General features: G+C 34.0%; 1 protein-coding gene and 1 long non-coding RNA gene across 3 annotated transcripts in view; one reads left to right on the top strand and one right to left on the bottom strand.

Annotated features, from left to right (window-relative positions):
* Positions 1 to 6,431, top strand: part of LOC136025339 (uncharacterized) — a 109,799-nt gene extending 103,368 nt beyond the window's left edge. For both annotated transcript variants that reach the window (XM_065701262.1, XM_065701264.1), the window contains 2 exons: positions 3,454 to 3,555; positions 5,261 to 6,431. In XM_065701262.1, the coding sequence (XP_065557334.1) occupies positions 3,454 to 3,555; positions 5,261 to 5,535 (377 nt within the window). In that variant the 3' untranslated portion in view covers positions 5,536 to 6,431. The remainder of the gene's footprint in view (positions 1 to 3,453; positions 3,556 to 5,260) is intronic.
* LOC136025342 (uncharacterized) overlaps positions 1 to 20,003 on the bottom strand; it is a 62,007-nt gene that overhangs the window by 25,734 nt on the left and 16,270 nt on the right. The window lies entirely within an intron of this gene.

The following is a 20,003-nucleotide window of genomic DNA, read 5'->3' as shown; positions in this document are numbered from 1 at the left end:
CCCACGGGTCCGAAGTGCTGCCATCTATTGTTTCTACCCATTTCTGTCCGTGATTTCAGCTGAGTTTATCATTCGGCTTTTTGAACTTAGGATTGCGGTAGAGAAATGGTATCAGATGTGCCTAATAAACTTTAAATGTTCTCTCACTGCTAAAGAAATTGGAGCTTTTACTTTGCTCCTTTCTAAGTGGTGACGTTAGAAAGTTGGCCTACGGCAAAAAAAATCAACTTTTGAACTAAGACAAATATAATTTTTTTTCGACGGCAATCGATAGCTCTTGATGAGCTGATCAAAGTATGTGACATTCATTCTTTGGTACAAAAATTCCTTCACGAGGTATACCAGTTTGAAAGTTTCAAGGGGTTGACAACTTTAGTAGTAAGTTACGCACTGAAACGAAATCATGCCGATACAAATTGTGAGACATATAGAGGAGTTGTAAGCAACAGTCGGCTGTTAGGTAATAATCACCTTCGGCAATGAGGGGTTAGCAACTTTTGCTAGTTGGTGTATTTTTTTTTTTAAGTGTATTTGATGGTAAAACCAATTTGGTTCCAGTGGTAAGACGTGTTGGGGACCTGTAAGTAATAATCTGCTGTTAGGCTACAGTCAACTTCAGCGATAAGGGGTTTGCAAGTATGCTAGTTGGTTTACCCATTTATTTGTTTCCGGTGAACTTGATGCCTATCACGGGAGAGGAACTTATAAGTAAGAATCGGTTCACTTTGGGCGAGAAACGGCTGTTAGCTCATAATCATCTTCGCCAATTAGGGGCTTGCCATTTTTGCTAGTTCGTGTACCTATTATTTGTTTCGGGTGTATTTGATGGTTAAACCAATTTGGTTCCAGTGGTAAGACATGTAGGGGACTTGTAAGTAATAATCGTCTGTTGGGCTACAATCATCTTCAGCGATGAGGGGTTTGTAACTTTTGCTAGTTGGTGTACCCATTCATTCGTTTTGGTGAACTTGATGTCTATCACGGGAGAGGGACTTGCAAGTAAAAATCTGTTCACTTTGGGTCAAAAATTTGTGCAAATTGGTGCACATTGTACTCGTTCTCTTTAAATCTGACAGAATTAAGTGTTTACGCAACGGGTACAACCGATAACGTAAAACAATGAGGTAGTTTCGTAATAATTAGTGTCACCTATGGTATTTTAATCCTGAAAAGTTACAGATAGCTTTATAATACCAACTAGATTATATAAGATATTGTTCCAATTTTTCATCCGTCACGATGTCTACGATTGAAAAGGATAAAGGTCAACTGGCTGCAAAGTCAATTTAGTCCCTTCTTTCGATATTATTTTGTAGTTATTGTTTTTTCAACGCTGAGGAATAGTCTTTGATCATGGGATTACTGATCGATAGCGAAGAAACAAAACCAAGTGTTGCTCTCGCAACACTTTAGTTGGCAAAGCTGGACAAAGGTTGCCGCAACACTTCACGTTGCCCGGGCAACGTAGGTCTAGTTAAGACTAAATTTATAAAAATACAAACAAAAAACATATAGAAATCATTGACTCCCCTCCAAGGTTCTTCTTACCAATTCTTTTATACAAAGTCGCCAAGGAAAAAATAATATGTTAAAGGCTTTTGGCCGTTACTACAGCCATGGGCTGTGCGTTGCTTCTTGTAGACTTAGTTCTAAGGATTAAATTGTTTTTCAATCATAATTGTTTCGATTTTGGGAGTTTGTGCATGATTCCTTTTCCCCTGTATTAACCTGCTAAATTGGGTCATAAGCTCCAGCATGGTAAATAAACCTCTTTAGCGGTAAAGAAAAAGGCATGGGCCTTTTCTGAAAAAAAAAATTAAGCCATAATATTTAAAATCTATCAAATTAAATTACAGAGGACCCAAATTAAATTGTCTTAAATTGACTTTCCTATTTTTCTTTTAGGACAAATCGTATATTTCATTTGATTTTTCATATTTTTCTTATAGTTGTATTTTTTTGTATTCCTATAAAGGAATACAATCCATTGTGACTCTTAATGATTTTTAAATGAATCCCACCCAAAAGAAAATAAAAATAGGTCTGAATGAATCAGGAAATGGTTCAAAATTTTAACAATAGTAAAAACTAAACTGAACACATGAGCTTGATCTACACCTTCCCTGGGTCAACAGTCTAAAAAGGGATTCCTAAGGTATGAGCAACGGAGCACACCTCAATTCATTTCAAGGTTAAATAATTGGCTACTACAGAACTTTGAAATCAATATAAACGGCAACTTTGACCACATGTTCAAAGTTACCCCCAAAAAAACAAAATATCTGTGGGTAACACACTACCACCATTTAAAATCTATGGAAAAGAAATTGATTTAACCGGAAGACATAACTATTTGGCTCCTTAGCTATAAGCAAATATCTGATTGAATGGCCTAGTTTATTTAATCTAAGTAAAAAGGGTAACTTAATCTTAGCACTTTTTGACAACTTTGGACAACTCAATCTCTCATGCAAATAAAGAGCTAAGATTTACATGCACGAATTACAAACTGATTGATAGTTCATCGATCAATAATCTATTAACGATTATGATCAAGTAATTGCACGGCTGTACTAAAGAGAACGCTTATTGTTCATTGCTCACTTTGTTCAAATTTGCCCCTAGTGTTCTGTGTTTAGTTCTACGGTACCTGTTTATGAGCCTAAATATGACCAAGATGCAAATTTTGAAAATGTCACATAAGAAAAATGTTGTAAATCTTAGTAATTTAAAATGCAACAACCTCAAAAATATTAAATGGGGACAAATATAGCCTATTTGACAACACTAAAAGGGTATATTTCTCTGATTTTGAATTTTCTAAGCATCTCCCCGACCAAAATAGATGGGTGACAGCTGTGTCTGTTGACAAGAGCCAGCTAATAACATAGAGTTAATATAATTTTAAAAAACATGTGACTATATCCTAATATTTCAGTTGTATTTTGAGAATTTAAAATATGATCAACTCAAGGGATTGAAAGGGCAAAAATTAAATCTTTGAGGTAGCATAGATAGGATCCATACTTCTGATTTCAATTTTCTATATTCCTTGCCGTTTTAAATAAGAGGTTATAAGGCGCGATTAGTAATTAAAGCCAGTTAAAAAAATAAAGAAAGCGTTTCTTGAAATAAATCTGCCTATAGCCTAATATTTTATGCTAATTTTAAGAATTCAAAGTGCAATCACCTTGAAATGGGTTGAAAGGGAACAAGTTTTGCCTATGCAACAACAATGACAGTATATAAACTTCTGTCCTTCTGATTTTGGATTTTTATTGACATCATGCCAGTTAAAATTAGCGGGCGCAAGCCTTGCCTTTGATAATAAAACAAAGTGAGTTTTTCCCCTCAATAACCTAATTTAACTTTGAGTTTTCTGTTGATAGCTTAGTACTATTCATGCTCTTCAAATTGTTTGTAATATCCCCTGTTTTTGATTCAATCTTTCAGTTACTGAGATTATTGCGCCTTCTGCGTCTACAACAACAAGAAGGACCACAACAAGAGGGTCCGAAACTACAACAACTTTGGCAGTAATAACTACAACGGAAAGTACGTATGTTCTTGCAACTAAACATCATTAGGCAGATAGAAGAAAACCTGTTCTTTGAAAACAATATTATGTCATAAAGTTCTTCAATAATTCTACTACTCGCTTCAGATTTTGTAACAGACTTGTTGTTTTACTTCCTGTTTTTTTTTCTCTCTCTTTTTCTGATATACGCCTAAAGAATAATTTAAAATCTTTAGAAAAAAATGCCAGAAATTTAAAAAAATCAAATTATGCTTCTTAGTACGAAAATAATGAACAATTATCTCTCTTTTTGCATATTATTAGGGTTTTACTTTAGAATCTTAGTGTGTGATTGTATTTTTAGGTACAGATTATATTATGTAAGTGATTAGAGACACTTATTTGGAGAGCCCAAAGGAAACCTACCAAACTGTTGAAGCAGTTCTAGAAAGTATTAAATCATTTTCTTCTATGATTAAGAAATGGAGCAGCAAAAACAATTTCTAAGGGGACACCAAAATGGAGATTGATTACTTTCTTACAATGCTATGACATAGAGTGTGTAGTGGTTATAAGTTGAAATCGAATATTTAGTTGAAATCTACTTAGAGAATATAAAATGCTTTCTTTTCTTAATATAATGTGTAACAATCAATTTAAATTCATTTGTCAAATATAACACCAATTTTTAACAACTTTTTGCTTTTACATCCATTCGCTATTTTGATCAATTTTGATCATGTTTTTGCTTTTACATCCATCCGCTATTTCGTTTTTACAAAAATACAAAAGATATTTTAGCCAATTTGAGGGTTTAGGGTACAGCACTTTTTGTAAAATCGGTATCAGGTAATTTCCGTTTGTTTTGTATTTCAGTGTTTCTCACATTTTAAAATCGGCTCGTGTTAAGTCAGGCACAAAAATATTTAAAGATTAATCATAAAAAATAGTATTCATTTCCTGGCTTATAACTTAAAATGAAAGAACCCCACTAAGTTTATGCCCATTATTTTAAGTCAACCTGATATAAAACTCAGCCTGAGCATAAAACTATTTGCTGTATGAAGGTTCGGTTTCAAAAAGGGTGGTTATGTTTCTCACCATAATTAAAAATACCTCGATTGGCTTAAGATAATGCATGACATAAATAAGTCAGTGGATCTAAGGCACGGTTTCAAGCAAAAGTAGTACAGGAATTAGAAGTTTGGCTTTCTCTTTGGTCAGTTGTCTTATTTACTAAAGTTATGGTTGTTTTAAGTTTCAGATTTATTCTTTAATAATCTCGATAAATAAATATATTTTTATTTACTATACAATACCATTGAAAGAAAAACAGTGTTACCCCCCAGTGAACTACCATATAAGGAGTCTGTTAGCAAAGGATGGTACAGGCAATATTTTCAAAAGAATCTCTTGGCTAAAATCGTGACCGAAATCATTTTCTTGCTAATAAATATTTTTAGTCGTTTGAAATTCTATGGCAAAACATAAAATATATTCGAGGATTTAATTCTTTAAATAACGATTCCAACAATCGAAAAGTAAAACATCAGAATTGTTTTTGTGCTAGCTTTTCTGTTTTTGTAAGAGCTAGAGCCTTTGCTTACACAGATAAAAAAAAACGAGAAATTATTTTTAAATCTAATTAATATATCTGATATATATAATTAATATATAACTAATAATTTAATTTACATATCGAGAATCATTCAGTTTAGCACTAATCAACCTTTTTTGTTGCAGCACCAGCTCCACCAGCGTCTCTTATACAGACTGTTGTGCAAGCTATATTCAATTTCCTGCTCTTTGGGCCATTAGCCGTCATCACAGTTTTATTCAATATTATTCAATCTGTATTTAGCGGCTTTGGAGGGAAAAGGTCACTCGACAATCGTTTATTTTCTGTCAACCGAGAAAATGACTTTATAAGAACTCTTATCAAAATAAGAGAAAATGAGCTTTTCCCCAACATCATCGAAACTCTGGGAAGAAGAAATGATTGGAAAGCAGTAAGATAGCTGAAATGTTGGATGCCTGTAAATACGAAAACCAAAAAGTCGTGTGTTTATATCCATTTCTATTTATTCAAATTTTTGTGTGTACTGAGTTTCTTTACCGATAGAAATATAGCTTTAAAGGATTAGACCTCGTAAAAGATCTCTTATATTTTTTAAAGAAGACGAATGTGTTGCTAGTATGCTTAGTTATATTAAGTGCTCTGGAAAAAATTGCTACGTTTTGGAAATTCCCGAAAGCCAGTTGTTTCGGTATAACAACTTGCAATTTTAGATCTTTAGAAAGCTTTTTGAGTTCTAATATTTTTCAAAAAGCTTTGTCTTTGTCCAATTGAGAAAAATAATTTCTTTGGCCATGTACTGAAACATGTAACTATAGCTTAACTTTGCTCTTTTTTTGGCTCTAAAAAGATTTTTGAAATTTCTATTATTTACGACTGAACAGAGCTTATAAGAAACCTATTTATTTGTTCATTTCCTTACTGAAAATAACAATCAAGACCTTATAATAAAAAGGGACTGCGAAATATTCAATTATAAAACAGTTCGTAGTAACAAAGTGTAAGTAAAGAGCAGCTCGGCCCATTAGTAACGAAAACTCTTAAAGAGACATTTTGATCACAAACAGTTAAAATGTCAATTGAACTGGCTTTGTATGTTGATTCCAAATATAGAAAATTAATTAGATTTAATATTTTTTAGAAAAAACTACGAGTCTTAGGTAATTTGCCAAATTTTCAAAAAGAAGGAAACCGTCCAGACAAAGTCGGACAATCTCAATAAAAACTTAACCATCGGATTCTTCAAATCAAAGAACTCTAGTGTAAAAGTTTCAAGCTCTTATCTACAAAAATGTATTTTTGTTTTCTTTTGGCATGAATAAAGCTCACGGAACCTTGTTTATAGTTTTTCTTTTCCCAGGGATGATCGAATTGAGACAATGGTCCTAGAAGATAGAGAGAAGGCTCATTCAAACGAGAATTAAAAGTCCTAATACAGTTTTTAAATGACAAAAAAATGGCAGAAGACTAGCCCCCTCTGACGCCCCCTTTTCCAAAATCAAATCCGACCAGAATTTTGAGATAGTCCTTTGGTTCAGCATAAATGAAAGGTCCAGTAACTATACCTTGGGGGATAACAAGACCCCCACTACCCATGGAGAAGCGGCTGTAAGTAATGCAATTTGCTTGTTGTTTTCACGTTTTTTTGTTGTTGCGAAATACACAGAAACTCAAGGGGGGGGGAATTTTCTGGGAAAAAATTTTGTAGTGATGGGAAGGGGATTTAATAGGATAACTTGAAAAGCATCAGAATTTTAAAAAAGTTTTTTCAACTGAAAGTAAGTAGCAACAATAAAACTTATAAAAAACTTGATAAAATAAATGAATAGAAAATGTTCTGCACATGAGATGGGGCTGTCCCCTCTTCCATTCTTTGCTCGTTTTGCTCGTTCCATTCCCTGTGCTTCAGTATACGTTCATAAATAATTCTTACAAAAATTCAAACTTCAGCATAAGGAGTGACGGACTGGGGAGAGGACAGTTCCCCTCATGTACGAAATAGTTTTCTGTTATTTTAAGTTTCATTTTTAAGCATTAAGTTTTTATTTATAGAAATAGCAACTAGTTTTGTTTTATTTTTGGTTTGTCTAGAACAGGGGGTCGGCAAGCTGTGACCTATGGGTCATCAAATCCCCCAGTAACAGATTTTAGATGATCCACTTTAATTTGATCATCATAAAAAATAAACTAAAATACTTGAAAAAGGAATGATTATCTTTAGGTTAAAAAAATAGACAAGTACATACTAAGAATAACAATTAAGTTCGATAGAAAGGTTGTAGTGACGCATAATAGAAAGAATTTAGTAACATCCCCTGAATAGATTCTGCCATTTTGACATTCTTCGATTCGTAAATTTAAAAAATCTATTTCTGAAAAAAGAGGTTTTCAAAGAAAATTAAAGAGCCTCTTTAAACTTCAGACCAGCAGAAAACCCAAAACTAACAGAAATCAAACAGTTCGTGGTAACGAATTGTAGTAAGGAGCGACCCGGCTCAATAGTAACCAAAACTCTAAAAGACGGGATTTTGATACCAATTGTTACATCAAAAGAATCGCATTTTAATGCTGATTTTAATATATAAGCTTCATAAAGTTTAGTCATAGCCATCAAAAGTTACGAGCCTGAGAAAATTTGCCCTATTTTAGAAAATAGGGATAAAACCCCCCTAAAAGTCATAGAATCTTAACGAAAATCACACCATCATGTTCAGCGTATCAGAGACCCTACTATACAAGTTCCAAGGTCCTATCTACAAAAATGTGGAATTTTGTATTGTTTGCCAGAAGACAAATCACGGATGCGTGTATATTTGTTTGTTTTTTTTCTTTTTCTTTTTCCAAGGAGTGATCGTATCGACCCAGTGGTCCTAGAATTTTGCAAGAGGGCTCATTCGAACAGAAATGAAAAGTTCTAGTGCCCTTTATAAGTGACCAAAAGGTTTGAGGGCATCTAGGCCCCCTCCCACACTCACTGTTTCCCAAAGTAGTCGGATAAAATTCTGAGATAGCCATTTTATTCAGCATAGTCGAAAAACCTTATAACTATGTCTTTGGGGACGACTTACTCCCCCACAGTCCCCGTGGGAGGGGCTGCAAGTTACAAACTTTGCCGAGTGTTTGCATATAGTAATGGTTATTGGGAAGTGTACAGACGTTTTCAGGGGATTGTTTGGTTGGGAGGTGGGGTTTGGAAGAGGGGGTTATGTGGGGAAAACTTTCCATGGAGGAATTTGTCATGGGGGAGAATATTTCCATGAAGGGGGCGCAGCATTTTAAAGCATTATTTAAAAAAACAATGAAAAAATAAATATGAAATAGTTTTTTTCAGCTGAAAGTAAGGATTAGCATTGAAACTTAAAAGAATAGAAATTACCACGCATATTAGGGGCTCACCTCCTCCTAATACCTCGCTTTTTACGCTAAAGTATTTTTAGTGATTTCAACTATTTATTCTACGGCCTTTGTGACTCAGGGAAAAAAAATTTAAGCTTTAGTGTAAAGAATGAGGTATTGACAAGTGGGCAAACCCTCTCATATACGTAATAAAAACATCGAATATAGAAGTTTGTTACGTAAGCTAATTCGTAAGTTATATATATCTTTTACTAATGAAAACGTTCGTAAAAATTAAAAGTTCTAGTTGCTTTTTTAAGTACCCAAAAATTTGAGGGCAACTGGGCCTCCTCCCCCTCCTTTTTCTCAAAGTCATTCGATCAAAACTATGGAAAAGCCATTTAGCCAAATAAATAAATATGCAAATTTCGCTTCATTTATTCATCTGCGGAGAGCCGAAATCCAAACATGGATTAACTAAAAAACGTTCAGAAATTAAATAAAAAAACAAGTTTTTTTAACTGAAAGTAAGGAGCGGCATTAAAACTTCAAACCATCAGAAATTACCCCGTATATGAAAGGGGCTGTTCCCTCTTCAACGCCCTGCTCGTTACGCTAAATTTTTTACTGTTTTAAAAAGTAGAATTGAGAGAAAGAGTCAAACTTAAGCGTAAAAAGCGGGGTGTTGAACAGGGAATAGCCCCTTTCATATACGGGGTAATTTCTGCTCGTTTTAAGTTTTAATGTCGCTCCTTACATTCAGTTAAAAAAAAACTTTTTTTTATTTAATAACTATTAAAGTCGAAGCGACCCGGCTGAATTGTAACCGAAACTCTAAAAAATGGAGTTTTTTACAACAATAGTTACATCAAAAGAATTGTAATTTAATGCTAATTTTAAATATATAAGTTTCATTAAGTTTAGAGTTACCCATCAAAAGTTGCAAGCCTGAGAAAATTTGCCTCAAAATTTTAATTTAAAGTTCGTAAAATTTATAGAATCTTAACGAAAATCATACCATCAGATTCAGGGTATCAGAGAACCCTACAGTGAAAGTTTCAAGCTCCTGTCTACAACAATGTGGAAATTTGCATTTTTTGCCAGAAGATAGATCACGGATGCATGTTTATTTGTTGTTTTTTTTTTTCCAGGGGTGATCGTATAAATCCAGTGGTCCTAGAATGTCTTTTGAGGACTTATTCTACTGTAAATTGAAAGTTCTAGTGCCCTTTTTAAGTGACCAAAAAAATCGGAGGGCACCTAGACCCCCTCCCACGCTCTTTTTTCCCAAAGTCACCGAATCAAAATTAAGAGATAGCCATTTTCTTCAGCATAGTCGAAAAACTTAGTAAAAATGTCTTTGGGGACGACTTACTCTCCCACAGTCACCGTGGGAGGGGCTGCAAGTTAGAAAATTTGACCAGTGTTTATACACAGTATTGGTTATTGGGAAGTGTACAGACGCTTTCAGGGGGATTTTTTGGGTGGAAAGAGGGGTTGAGAAGAGGGGGTAATGCTGGGGGAACTTTCCATCGAGGAATTTCCAATTGAGGAAATTGTCACGGGGAAGAAAATTTCTATGAAGGGGGTGCAAGATTTTTCAGAATTTTTTAAAGAACAATGAAAAAATGAATATGAAAAAGTTTTTTTCAACTGAAAGTAAGGAACAGTATTAAAACTTAAAGAAACTAGAAACTATTAAGCATTTGAGGGGTTCACCTTCTCCAAATACCTACCTCTTTATGCTAAAGAAATTTTATTAATCTCAACTATTTATTCTAAGGCCTTTCTGATTCATGGGTCATTCTTAAGGAATTGGGACAAAATTTAAGCTTTAGTGTAAAAAGCGAGGTATTGACCAGGGGGTAAACCCCCTCATATACGTAATAAAAACATACAAATATAGAAATTCGTTACAAAAGTTAGTTCGTAAGTTACGAACTAACTTATAGTCGAAAAACTTAGTAAAAATGTCTTTGGGGACGACTTACTCTCCCACAGTCACCGTGGGAGGGGCTGCAAGTTAGAAAATTTGACCAGTGTTTATACACAGTATTGGTTATTGGGAAGTGTACAGACGCTTTCAGGGGGATTTTTTGGATGGAAGGAGGGGTTGAGGGGAGGGAGATATGTGGGGGAAATTTCCATTGAGGAAATTGTCACGGGGAAGAAAATTTCTATGAAGGGGGTGCAGGATTTTTCAGCATTTTTTTAAAGAACAATGAAAAAATAAATATGAAAAAGTTTTTTCAACTGAAAGTAAGGAACAGTATTAAAACTTAAAGCAACCAGAAACTATTAAGCATTTGAGGGGTTCACCTTCTCCAAATACCTACCTCTTTATGCTGAAGAAATTTTATTAATTTCAACTATTTATTCTACGGCCTTTATGATTCATGGGTCATTCTTAAGGAATTGGGACAAAATTTAAGCTTTAGTGTAAAAGGCGAGGTATTGACCAGGGGGTGAACCCCCTCATATACGTAATAAAAACATACGAATATAGAAGTTCATTACAAAAGTTAGTTCGTAAGTTACGTTTATTTTTACTAATAAAAACGTTTATAAGAAACTAAAAGTTCTAATTACCTTTTTAAATAACCAAAAAATTGGAGGGTAACTAGGCTACTCCCTAGCTCCTTTTTTCTCAAAATTGTCCGATCAAAACTATGAGAAAGCCATTTAGCCATAAAAATAAATTAATATACAAATTTCGTTTTAATTATTCCTGTGCAGAGAGCTAAAATCAAAACATTCAATAATTCAAAAACGTTCAGAAATTAAATAAAAAAAATAAGTTTTTTTAACTGAAAGTAAGGAGCGAGAATAAAACTTAAAACTAACATAAATTACTCCGTATATGAAAGGGGATGTTCCCTTCTAAACGCTCCGAGAAAATTTGCCTTATTTTGGAAAATGGGGGAAAACACCCCTTAAAAGTCTTACGATCTTAACAAAAATCACACCATCTCATTCAGCGTATCTGAGAACCCTGTTGTAAAAGCTTCAAGCTCTTATCTACAAAATGTGGAGCTTGGTATTTTTTTGCCAGAAGACCAATCACGGGTGCGTGTTTATTTGTTTTTTTCTTTAATTGCTTTTTTTCCAAAGGGAGATCGTATCGACCAAGTGGTCCTAGAATTTCGCAAGAGGGCTGATTTGAACGGAAATTAATAGTTCCCGTGCCCTTTTTAAGTGACCAAAAATATTGGAGGGCACCCGGTCCCCCTCCCAAGCTCATGTTTTTCCCAAAGTCAATGGATCAAAATTTTAAGATAGCCATTTTGTTCAGCATAGTCGAAAAACTATGTCTTTGGGGCTGACTTACTCCCCACAGTCCCCAGGGGAGGGACTGTAATTTACAAACTTTGACCAGTGTTTACACACAGTAATGGTTATTTGGAAGTGTACAGAACTTTTCAGGGGGATTTTTTGGTTGGGGGTTGAGGGGAGTGGGCTACGTGGGAGGATCTTCCCATGGAGGAATTTGTCATGGGAGAGGAGAAATTCCATGAAGAGGGCGCAGGATTTTCTAGCATTATTTAAAAAAAAACAATGAAAAAATAATTAAAACTTAAAACGAACGGAGATTATTATGTATATGGGGGGTTCATCTCTTCCTAAATACCTCCCTCTTTTCGCTAAAGTATTTTTAGTAATTTCAACTATTTATTCTACAGATTTTGTGGTTCAGGGGTCAATCTTAAAGAATTGAGACAAAATTAAAGCTTTAGTGTAAAGAGCGAGGTATTAACGAAGGGGCAAACCCCCTCATATACATAATAAAAATATACGAATATAGAAGTTCGTTACGTAAGTTAATTTGTAAGTTACGTGTATTTTTACTAATAAAAATGCCCGTTAAATATTAAAAACTCTAGTTGCCTTTTTAAGTAACCGAAAAATTGGAGGAGATAAGCCTCCTCTTCAACTCTTTTTCCCAAAATCGTCTAGTCGAAACTAAGAGAAAGCCATTTAGCCAAAAAAAAACATGTGAAAATTTTGTTTTAATTATTCATGTGCGCAGAGCCAAAATCAAACATGCTTTAATTCAAAAACGTTCAGAAATTAAATAAAAAAACAAGTTTTTTTAACTGAAAGTAAGGAGCGACATGTTATTTACTGTCTTATAAAGTAGAATTAAGAGAAAGAGTCGAACCTTAGCGTAAAGAGCGGGGCGTTGAGGAAGGAACAGCCCCTTTCAAACACGGAGTAATATCTGCTCGTTTCAAGTTTTAATATCGCTCCTTACTTTCAGTTAAAAAAACTTGTTTTTTTTTCTTTAATAAAATGCAAAACTAACCAAAATAAGCAATTATAACAAGCAAACATATAACAGGTACTAAAATAAATGAATATATAAATCTTAAAACGAACAAAACTTAAACTGAATATTCAAGTCAAACTGATAGCGAACAAAAATCACGATAAACCAAAGTTTGGCTACTACCCTCTTCCTTAACTGTAAAAATATAATGCCTACTTAGTTATTTGTGTTTTATTGAAAACTATATTATTATTATTATTATTATTATTATTATTATTATTATTATTATTATTATTATTATTATTATTATTATTATTATTATTATTATTTATTGGAATAGCTGAATATTTAAAATTTAATGGTGTTAATGGCTGAAACCTCAGCAGATTAAGAATTTATCTCACTATAGTATTTATTTTTCAATCCCATGTTTTAGGTATAAAAGAATACATCTGTAATATAATACGTTTTCTCTAAAGCACCAACGAGACAGAAGGCCTTAGATTTTTACAGTGAAGTGAGGGGTTAGAAGCCAAACTCTTGTTTGTAGTGATATTTGTTCGTTTTAAGTCTGATTTGAATCTTTAGTTTTAAGTGACACCTCCATGGTTTTTATGGCAGCCCTATCCCTGGATTTCATGATAGCCCTATTCCTTCATTCCTACGACAGCCCTATTGAACGCATCCCTATTCCGTCATTCCGACGACAGCCAGCAAGTGCATGTAACGTCATAGGGAATGATTACTTTTGCTTTATTACATAATAGAGAGTGTTTTCTGAGCGATGCATGTGTTAATTCCCTAAAAAACTTACAAGGGGCTCCGCCAAATCAGGATTTTCTAGGATTGTTATATAATAGATAGTCCTTAAAAAACCTTCATGTGGGGCTTATTTACCCAAGGATTTCCTTGCATGTTCTGTCACAGGGTTTGGTTGTTACCTAAACTAGTGATACTTAATAGTTTCTATGATCATTAAGAAAACCTACGAAGGCCAGGGGAAAACCTTCAGGGCCCACTAGCGGAGGACCCTTCAGGACGTTGGATCCTAGCAATCAATTCCATTGGGGATCCTAGCATCCAATTTCATTAGTAGCCCCTAACAAAAACATAGACCCTAGTATCCAATTTCATCGGGGACCCTACCCGACCTATCACCAGGGGTCCTGGCAACCATTTCAACTGGGAACCCTAGGGGCCCTAGCAGTCATTTCCAGTGGAGGCCCTAACATAATCACCAGGGCCCTAGCAACCACTTCCAATGGGGCCCCAGCATCCAATCTCATCGGGCCCCTAAACTAACCACTGGGGGCCCTAGCAACCATTTCAATAAAAGGTCCTAGGGGCCCGAGCAGTCAAATCCAATTGGGTGCCCTGGCAGTCAATCTCAACGGGACTGAAGCTTCCAATTCCATCGGACCCTAGTATCCAATTTCATTGTCAAGACGTTTGGCAAGACTTTTCAGGATATTTCAAGACGTTTTTAAGACACTTTTCTTCAAGATGTTTTTCAAGACTAATCAAAGCATTTTAAGACATTTCTTAAAAAATTTAAATTTCAAGATGTTTTTTAAGACGTTTCAAGACATTTCAAGACGTTTTTTAATACATTTTTCTTTAAGATGTTTTCCAAGATGTTTCAAGACACGTCAAACCAAATTTTTCTCCAAAATATATGTCAAGACGTTTCAAGACATTTCAAGACGTTTCTTAAGACATTTTTCTTCAATATGTTTTCAAGACATTTCAAGCCATTTTTAAAGACATTTTTCTTCGAGTCGTTTTTCAAGACGCTTCAAGACATTTCATGACATTTTCAGACATTTTTAAGACATTTTCTTCAATTCGTTTTTCTTCATGAATTCTTTAATTCTTTAAAACATTTATCAGTGTTAAGGATGACGTCTACCAACGCGACTGGTTTCTTCAGGACCCGTGGGAAGTCCCAGTTGCAACTGAGGGACGAAAACACGTGGGTGATACATAATACTTTGAGAGATTTTTTTCTTCGAGATTTATTTTTCTTTCACAGCGTTTATCTCAGGGAACCTTTATATGCTAGTGATTTTTGTCCCCGTTAGGGTTCGAAAGGGCCGTGTTTTTCTTGGAGAGCCATTATATTCTAATTATTTTTGTCCCAATAGGATTCCAAGGGGCGGTTCCCATCCAATGGAACTGCAGCCTTGACAGCTGGACCAGCAATCTATTTCTGATATTATGATTCACGAAATAGATACTACGAAATAACCAATTCCAAATGCAGAGAGTTCCCATGCTATTGATTACGTGTTTCCTATGACTGCAATAACTGAGATGCTGAGGGGAAAACCGACTACTATAGTTAGGTTATATTTGAAGTGCACCTGCTTGCTAAGTAACACTTTAGAGGGGTATTATAGACCAAAACAAAGCGATTCTTCACTTCTTAGCAATATGATCCTAGCATTTTGGAGGTAACTTCTTAGATGATTTCTAAAGATGTTTTCTTGGAGAATGATACAAATTGTACAAAACATAGAAAAATAGTTCTTATTAGAGAATGTTCAAAAATGTTTTCTTAGAGAATGATCTAAGTTTGCTCAAAATATAGTAAAATGGGGGCACGACACATGTGACTTAATTTTATATGGTCATTTTTTTGATAATATTTTCTATTAAATCCTAGCCGGTTAAACTCAGTGGCTAACCCACCCCTTAGCGAAAATCAGTTTCACGAGGAGAAAAATCAATGTACAAATTTCACGAAGAGAAAAATCAACATGTAACAAATTTCACGAACAAAATCTGCAAACAACAAGTTCCACGAACAAAAATCAGTAAGCAACAAGTTTCATAAGCAAAATCAGTTTCACGAGGAGAAAACTCTATCTACAAGTTTTACGATGAGAAAAATCAAGATGTAAGAAGTTTCACGAACAAATAAAAATCAGCGAGCAATAAGTTCCAGGAACAAAATTAGTTTGGTGAGGCGAAAAATTAATGTGCAAGTTTCACGAAGAGAAAAAATCAACATGAAACAGGTTTTACCAACGAAAATCCTCAGGCTACAAATTCCATGAACAAAAAATCAAAACGCAATAACTTCCATGAACAAAGTCAGTTTCATAAGAAGAAAAATGTATGTGTGAATTTTACGACTTGAAAAATCAAGATGCAAGAAGTTTCACGAACAAAAAAATCAGCACACAATAACTTCCAGGAGCAAAAACTAACAAACAAGAAATTCCAATGAACAAAATGAGTTTTGTGAAAAGAATCAATGTCCAAGTTTCACGAAGAAAAGAAATCATCATGAACAGGGTTGACGAACAAAAATCCTCACGCTAAAAATTCCATGAACGAAAACCAACCCGCAGTAAGTTCCATGAACAAAATCAGTTTCACGATGAAAAAATCAATATATAAGTTATACGAAGAGAAAAGTCAACATAAAACAATATTAATGAACAAAAATCAGTACAAAACAAGTTACATGAACAAAAATCAGAACGCAATTATTTCCATGAACAAAATCAGTTTCACGAGAAAAAAAATTATATACAAGTTTCACGAAGAGATAAATCATTATGCAATAATTTTCAAGAAGAAAAATTAGTAGGAAACAAGTTCAATGAACAAAAATTGGCACGCACTAAGGAACTTAGAGATTGAAAAAAAGAGAAAGGTAGAAATATATAACAAATCATAAAAATTTAGACCAAATCATAGAATTCAAATTAAACTAATAGAAATCAAGACTAATCCAAAGAAAACAAGACTAACCGGAAAAAATCAAGACCAATCCATAAAATTAAAAACCATGAAAGTCAGACCAAACTATTAAAATCTGGACAAAATCAAAGAAATTAAGTCCAATCAAGACCCTAGAAAATCTCTAGTCTCTAAAAATGGTATCTGGGTAAACGTTTTTAAGACCTTAAGTGACTATTTTCCATATTTTAACGTTTGTTTCCTATTTTCAATACTTTCTAGGGCTTGTGGATCAAGGTTTTGAGAGCTTTTACTCCTTTTCCTTTCGTCGGACAAAAACATGTGTTCATATAATAAATGATAAGGTGGAACAACAATTGTACCAAAAAATATGCTTCTTCCACACACATAGGAAGGACCCCTTCAAAGTTTGAGTGTTTTACTATTCTTAGGAGTGACCTTAATTTAACCCTTTTTCGATATTTTCCAGACTGAACAGACTTAGTTTATGTGATTTCAGCTGAGTAAAATTAACGTGAGATGCCCAAAGGAGAATTTTTCAATGAGGTCAGAATTTACTAGAGGATTCCCCCCCCCCCCCACGAGCGGTATTTTCGTGGGGAGCGGGAATTTTATGGAAAACTTTCACTGAGAATTAAATTTCCTAGAGAAAACTTTTAGGGCGAGGGGTTATTTCAAGCTAGAGGAACTTTATTTTGAGGTATTCTCTGTGGGGGAGGGAGTTCTGTATTGGAAAGTGGAATTTCCCCGTACAAAAAAAAAAAAATCAGAAACTAAGAAATAAACAGAAGTTGCTTCAGCTGAAAATAAGTAAAAACTTAAAATTAACAGAAATCGTTCCGTAAATGAGAGTAATTGCCCCCTTTTAGTAAATGTATTTGAAGAATGTTAGAAACATTAAGCTAGATGTTCAAAACCAAGAGGGAGAACGTGGTTCAAAACAAAAAATAAGACACAAGATTTGGGGTTGGAGAAAATCACTGTAAAATACCGATTACACACATCTATGAATTGCAAAGAAAATAAAAAATTGTTTATGTGTTAATGAGAGAGACAAATAAAATTATTCATGCAAAATGTACAATCAAAAAACTATACAATAATGGAGGAAAAATGTACAAAATGTACAATCGAATGTACAAATGTATCATAGGTTTGATCTTGCTTCTTTAGCAAATATTGATGACCAGTGGATATCTTTAGAAAAAAGTAGATAGAATATTGATTTACATCTGATCGGCCAACAAAATCCATTCTAATGCTATGGATATGTTGAAGTTTTTTCTACACAAACAGCTTTGTTATAATTTTTATTCCAAAATTCTCCATATCAACCAGGCTAACCACTATATCACTCCATCTTTTTATATACACAGCCAAACTATTTCATTTACATTATTTAAACATGTTTTCCTATCATGACAGTTCAGCAAACAGCACAGATGCAGGATGTCGAATTAATTACATCCTTACACACTAGCAATCAAATTCATTTGAAGGGGGGAAGTGAATAAATTAAGTGATTATAGGAATCAGTATTAAGTGATTATCAAACTACCCAACCGACTTCACTCCAGGGAAATTTGACTTCCAAAATGCTAAACTGTATCTGAAAACCACGATTTTCTAATATTTTTCTCTGGGTCTTCTCAAAATTATGAAGTTCTTTGGGTACTACCTCACTTTCATCAATCTTCCCAGGTTGAATTATTTCAATTTCATGTATCTTCATTGAAAAAAGCAATCCCTTATACCTAATAAGAAGCGCAAGATTTGAATACAAAGCTGTTTGTGTATAAAAGACTTCAACATATCCATAAAATTAGAATGGATTTTGTTGGCCGATCAGATGTAAATCAATATTCTATCTACTTTTTTCTAAAGATATCCACTGGTCATCAATATTTGCTAAAGAAGCAAGATCAAACCTATGATACATTTGTACATTCGATTGTACATTTTGTACATTTTTCCTCCATTATTGTATAGTTTTTTGATTGTACATTTTGCATGACTAATTTTATTTGTCTCTCTCATTAACACATAAACAATTTTTTATTTTCTTTGCAATTCATAGATGTGTGTAATCGGTATTTTACAGTGATTTTCTCCAACCCCAAATCTTGTGTCTTATTTTTTGTTTTGAACCACGTTCTCCCTCTTGGTTTTGAACATCTAGCTTAATGTTTCTAACATTCTTCAAATACATTTACTAAAAGGGGGCAATTACTCTCATTTACGGAACTATTTCTGTTAATTTTAAGTTTTTACTTATTTTCATCTGAAGCAACTTTTGTTTATTTCTTAGTTTCTGATCGTTTTTTTTTTTTTGTACGGGGAAATTCCGCTTTCCAATACAGAACTCCCTCCCCCACAGAGAATACCTCAAAATAAAGTTCCTCTAGCTTGAAATAACCCCTCGCCCTAAAAGTTTTCTCCAGGAAATTTTATTCTCAGTGAAAGTCTTCCATAAAATTCCCGCTCCCCAGGAAAAAATCCCTCGGGGGGAAATCCTCTAGTAAATTCTGACCTCATTGAAAAATTCTCCTTTGGGCATCTCACGTTAATTTTACTCAGCTGAAATCACATTAACTAAGTCTGTTTAGTCTGAAAAATATCGAAAAAGGGTTAAATTAAAGTCACTCCTAAGAATAGTAAAACACTCAAACTTTGAAGGGGTCCTTCCTATGTGTGTGGGAGAAGCATATTTTTTGGTGCAATTATTGTTCCACCTTATCTATTTATTATATGAACACATGTTTTTGTCTGACGAAAGGAAAAGGAGTAAAAGCTCTCAAAACCTTGATCCACAAGCCCTAGAAAGTATTGAAAATAGGAAACAAACGTTAAAATATGGAAAATAATCACTTAAGGTCTTAAAAACGTTTACCCAGATACCATTTTTAGAGACAAGAGATTTTCTAGGGTCTTCATTGGACTTAATTTCTTTGATTTTTTCCAGATTTTAATAGTTTGGTCTGACTTTCATGGTTTTTAATTTTATGGATTGGTCTTGATTTTTTCCGGTTAGTCTTGTTTTCTTTGGATTAGTCTTGATTTCATGAGTTTATTTTGGATTCTATGATTTGGTCTAAATTTTTATGATTTGTTATATATTTCTACCTTTCTCTTTTTTTCAATCTCTAAGTTCCATAAATTATCATAACATCAAAGGGAATTTTTCAAATGTTAACTTTAAAGTTCTACACCCCCCTCAACATTCCCCGAAAGTAGTCACAAATAGATGTAGGAGCAATTGCAAGCAGTTCAAGTCGCAGTTACAATTTGTCAGAGCTTGAAGTAGTCACAGTGGCAGTTACGACCAGTCTTATTTTGCATCCATATTAATTGAAGTAGTAGTTGGGGCCCTGAAAGTTTTAAGTTCATACCCTTACCTATTCCTATGATAATGCAGGCAAGATGGTATTTTCCAAAGTTTAGATCAGATGTAATTGAAGGTAGAGCAGCAAAAAAAGAGAGTGAAAGGGAATCTGGTTGCACTCCCACTACTTTTTAAAATCTTTCTCAACAAGCCCTAAAAGTTCAAATTGAACACTCTCATCTTTTTTTTTTATATCAGGTACAGTTTATGATAA

The sequence above is a fragment of the Artemia franciscana genome, chromosome 3 (genome assembly GCF_032884065.1).
Source record: "Artemia franciscana chromosome 3, ASM3288406v1, whole genome shotgun sequence".
In the NCBI taxonomy this organism is placed as follows: domain Eukaryota; kingdom Metazoa; phylum Arthropoda; class Branchiopoda; order Anostraca; family Artemiidae; genus Artemia; species Artemia franciscana.
Note: the sequence above shows the minus strand (reverse complement) of the source record. Positions and strands in the feature narration are given on the sequence as shown.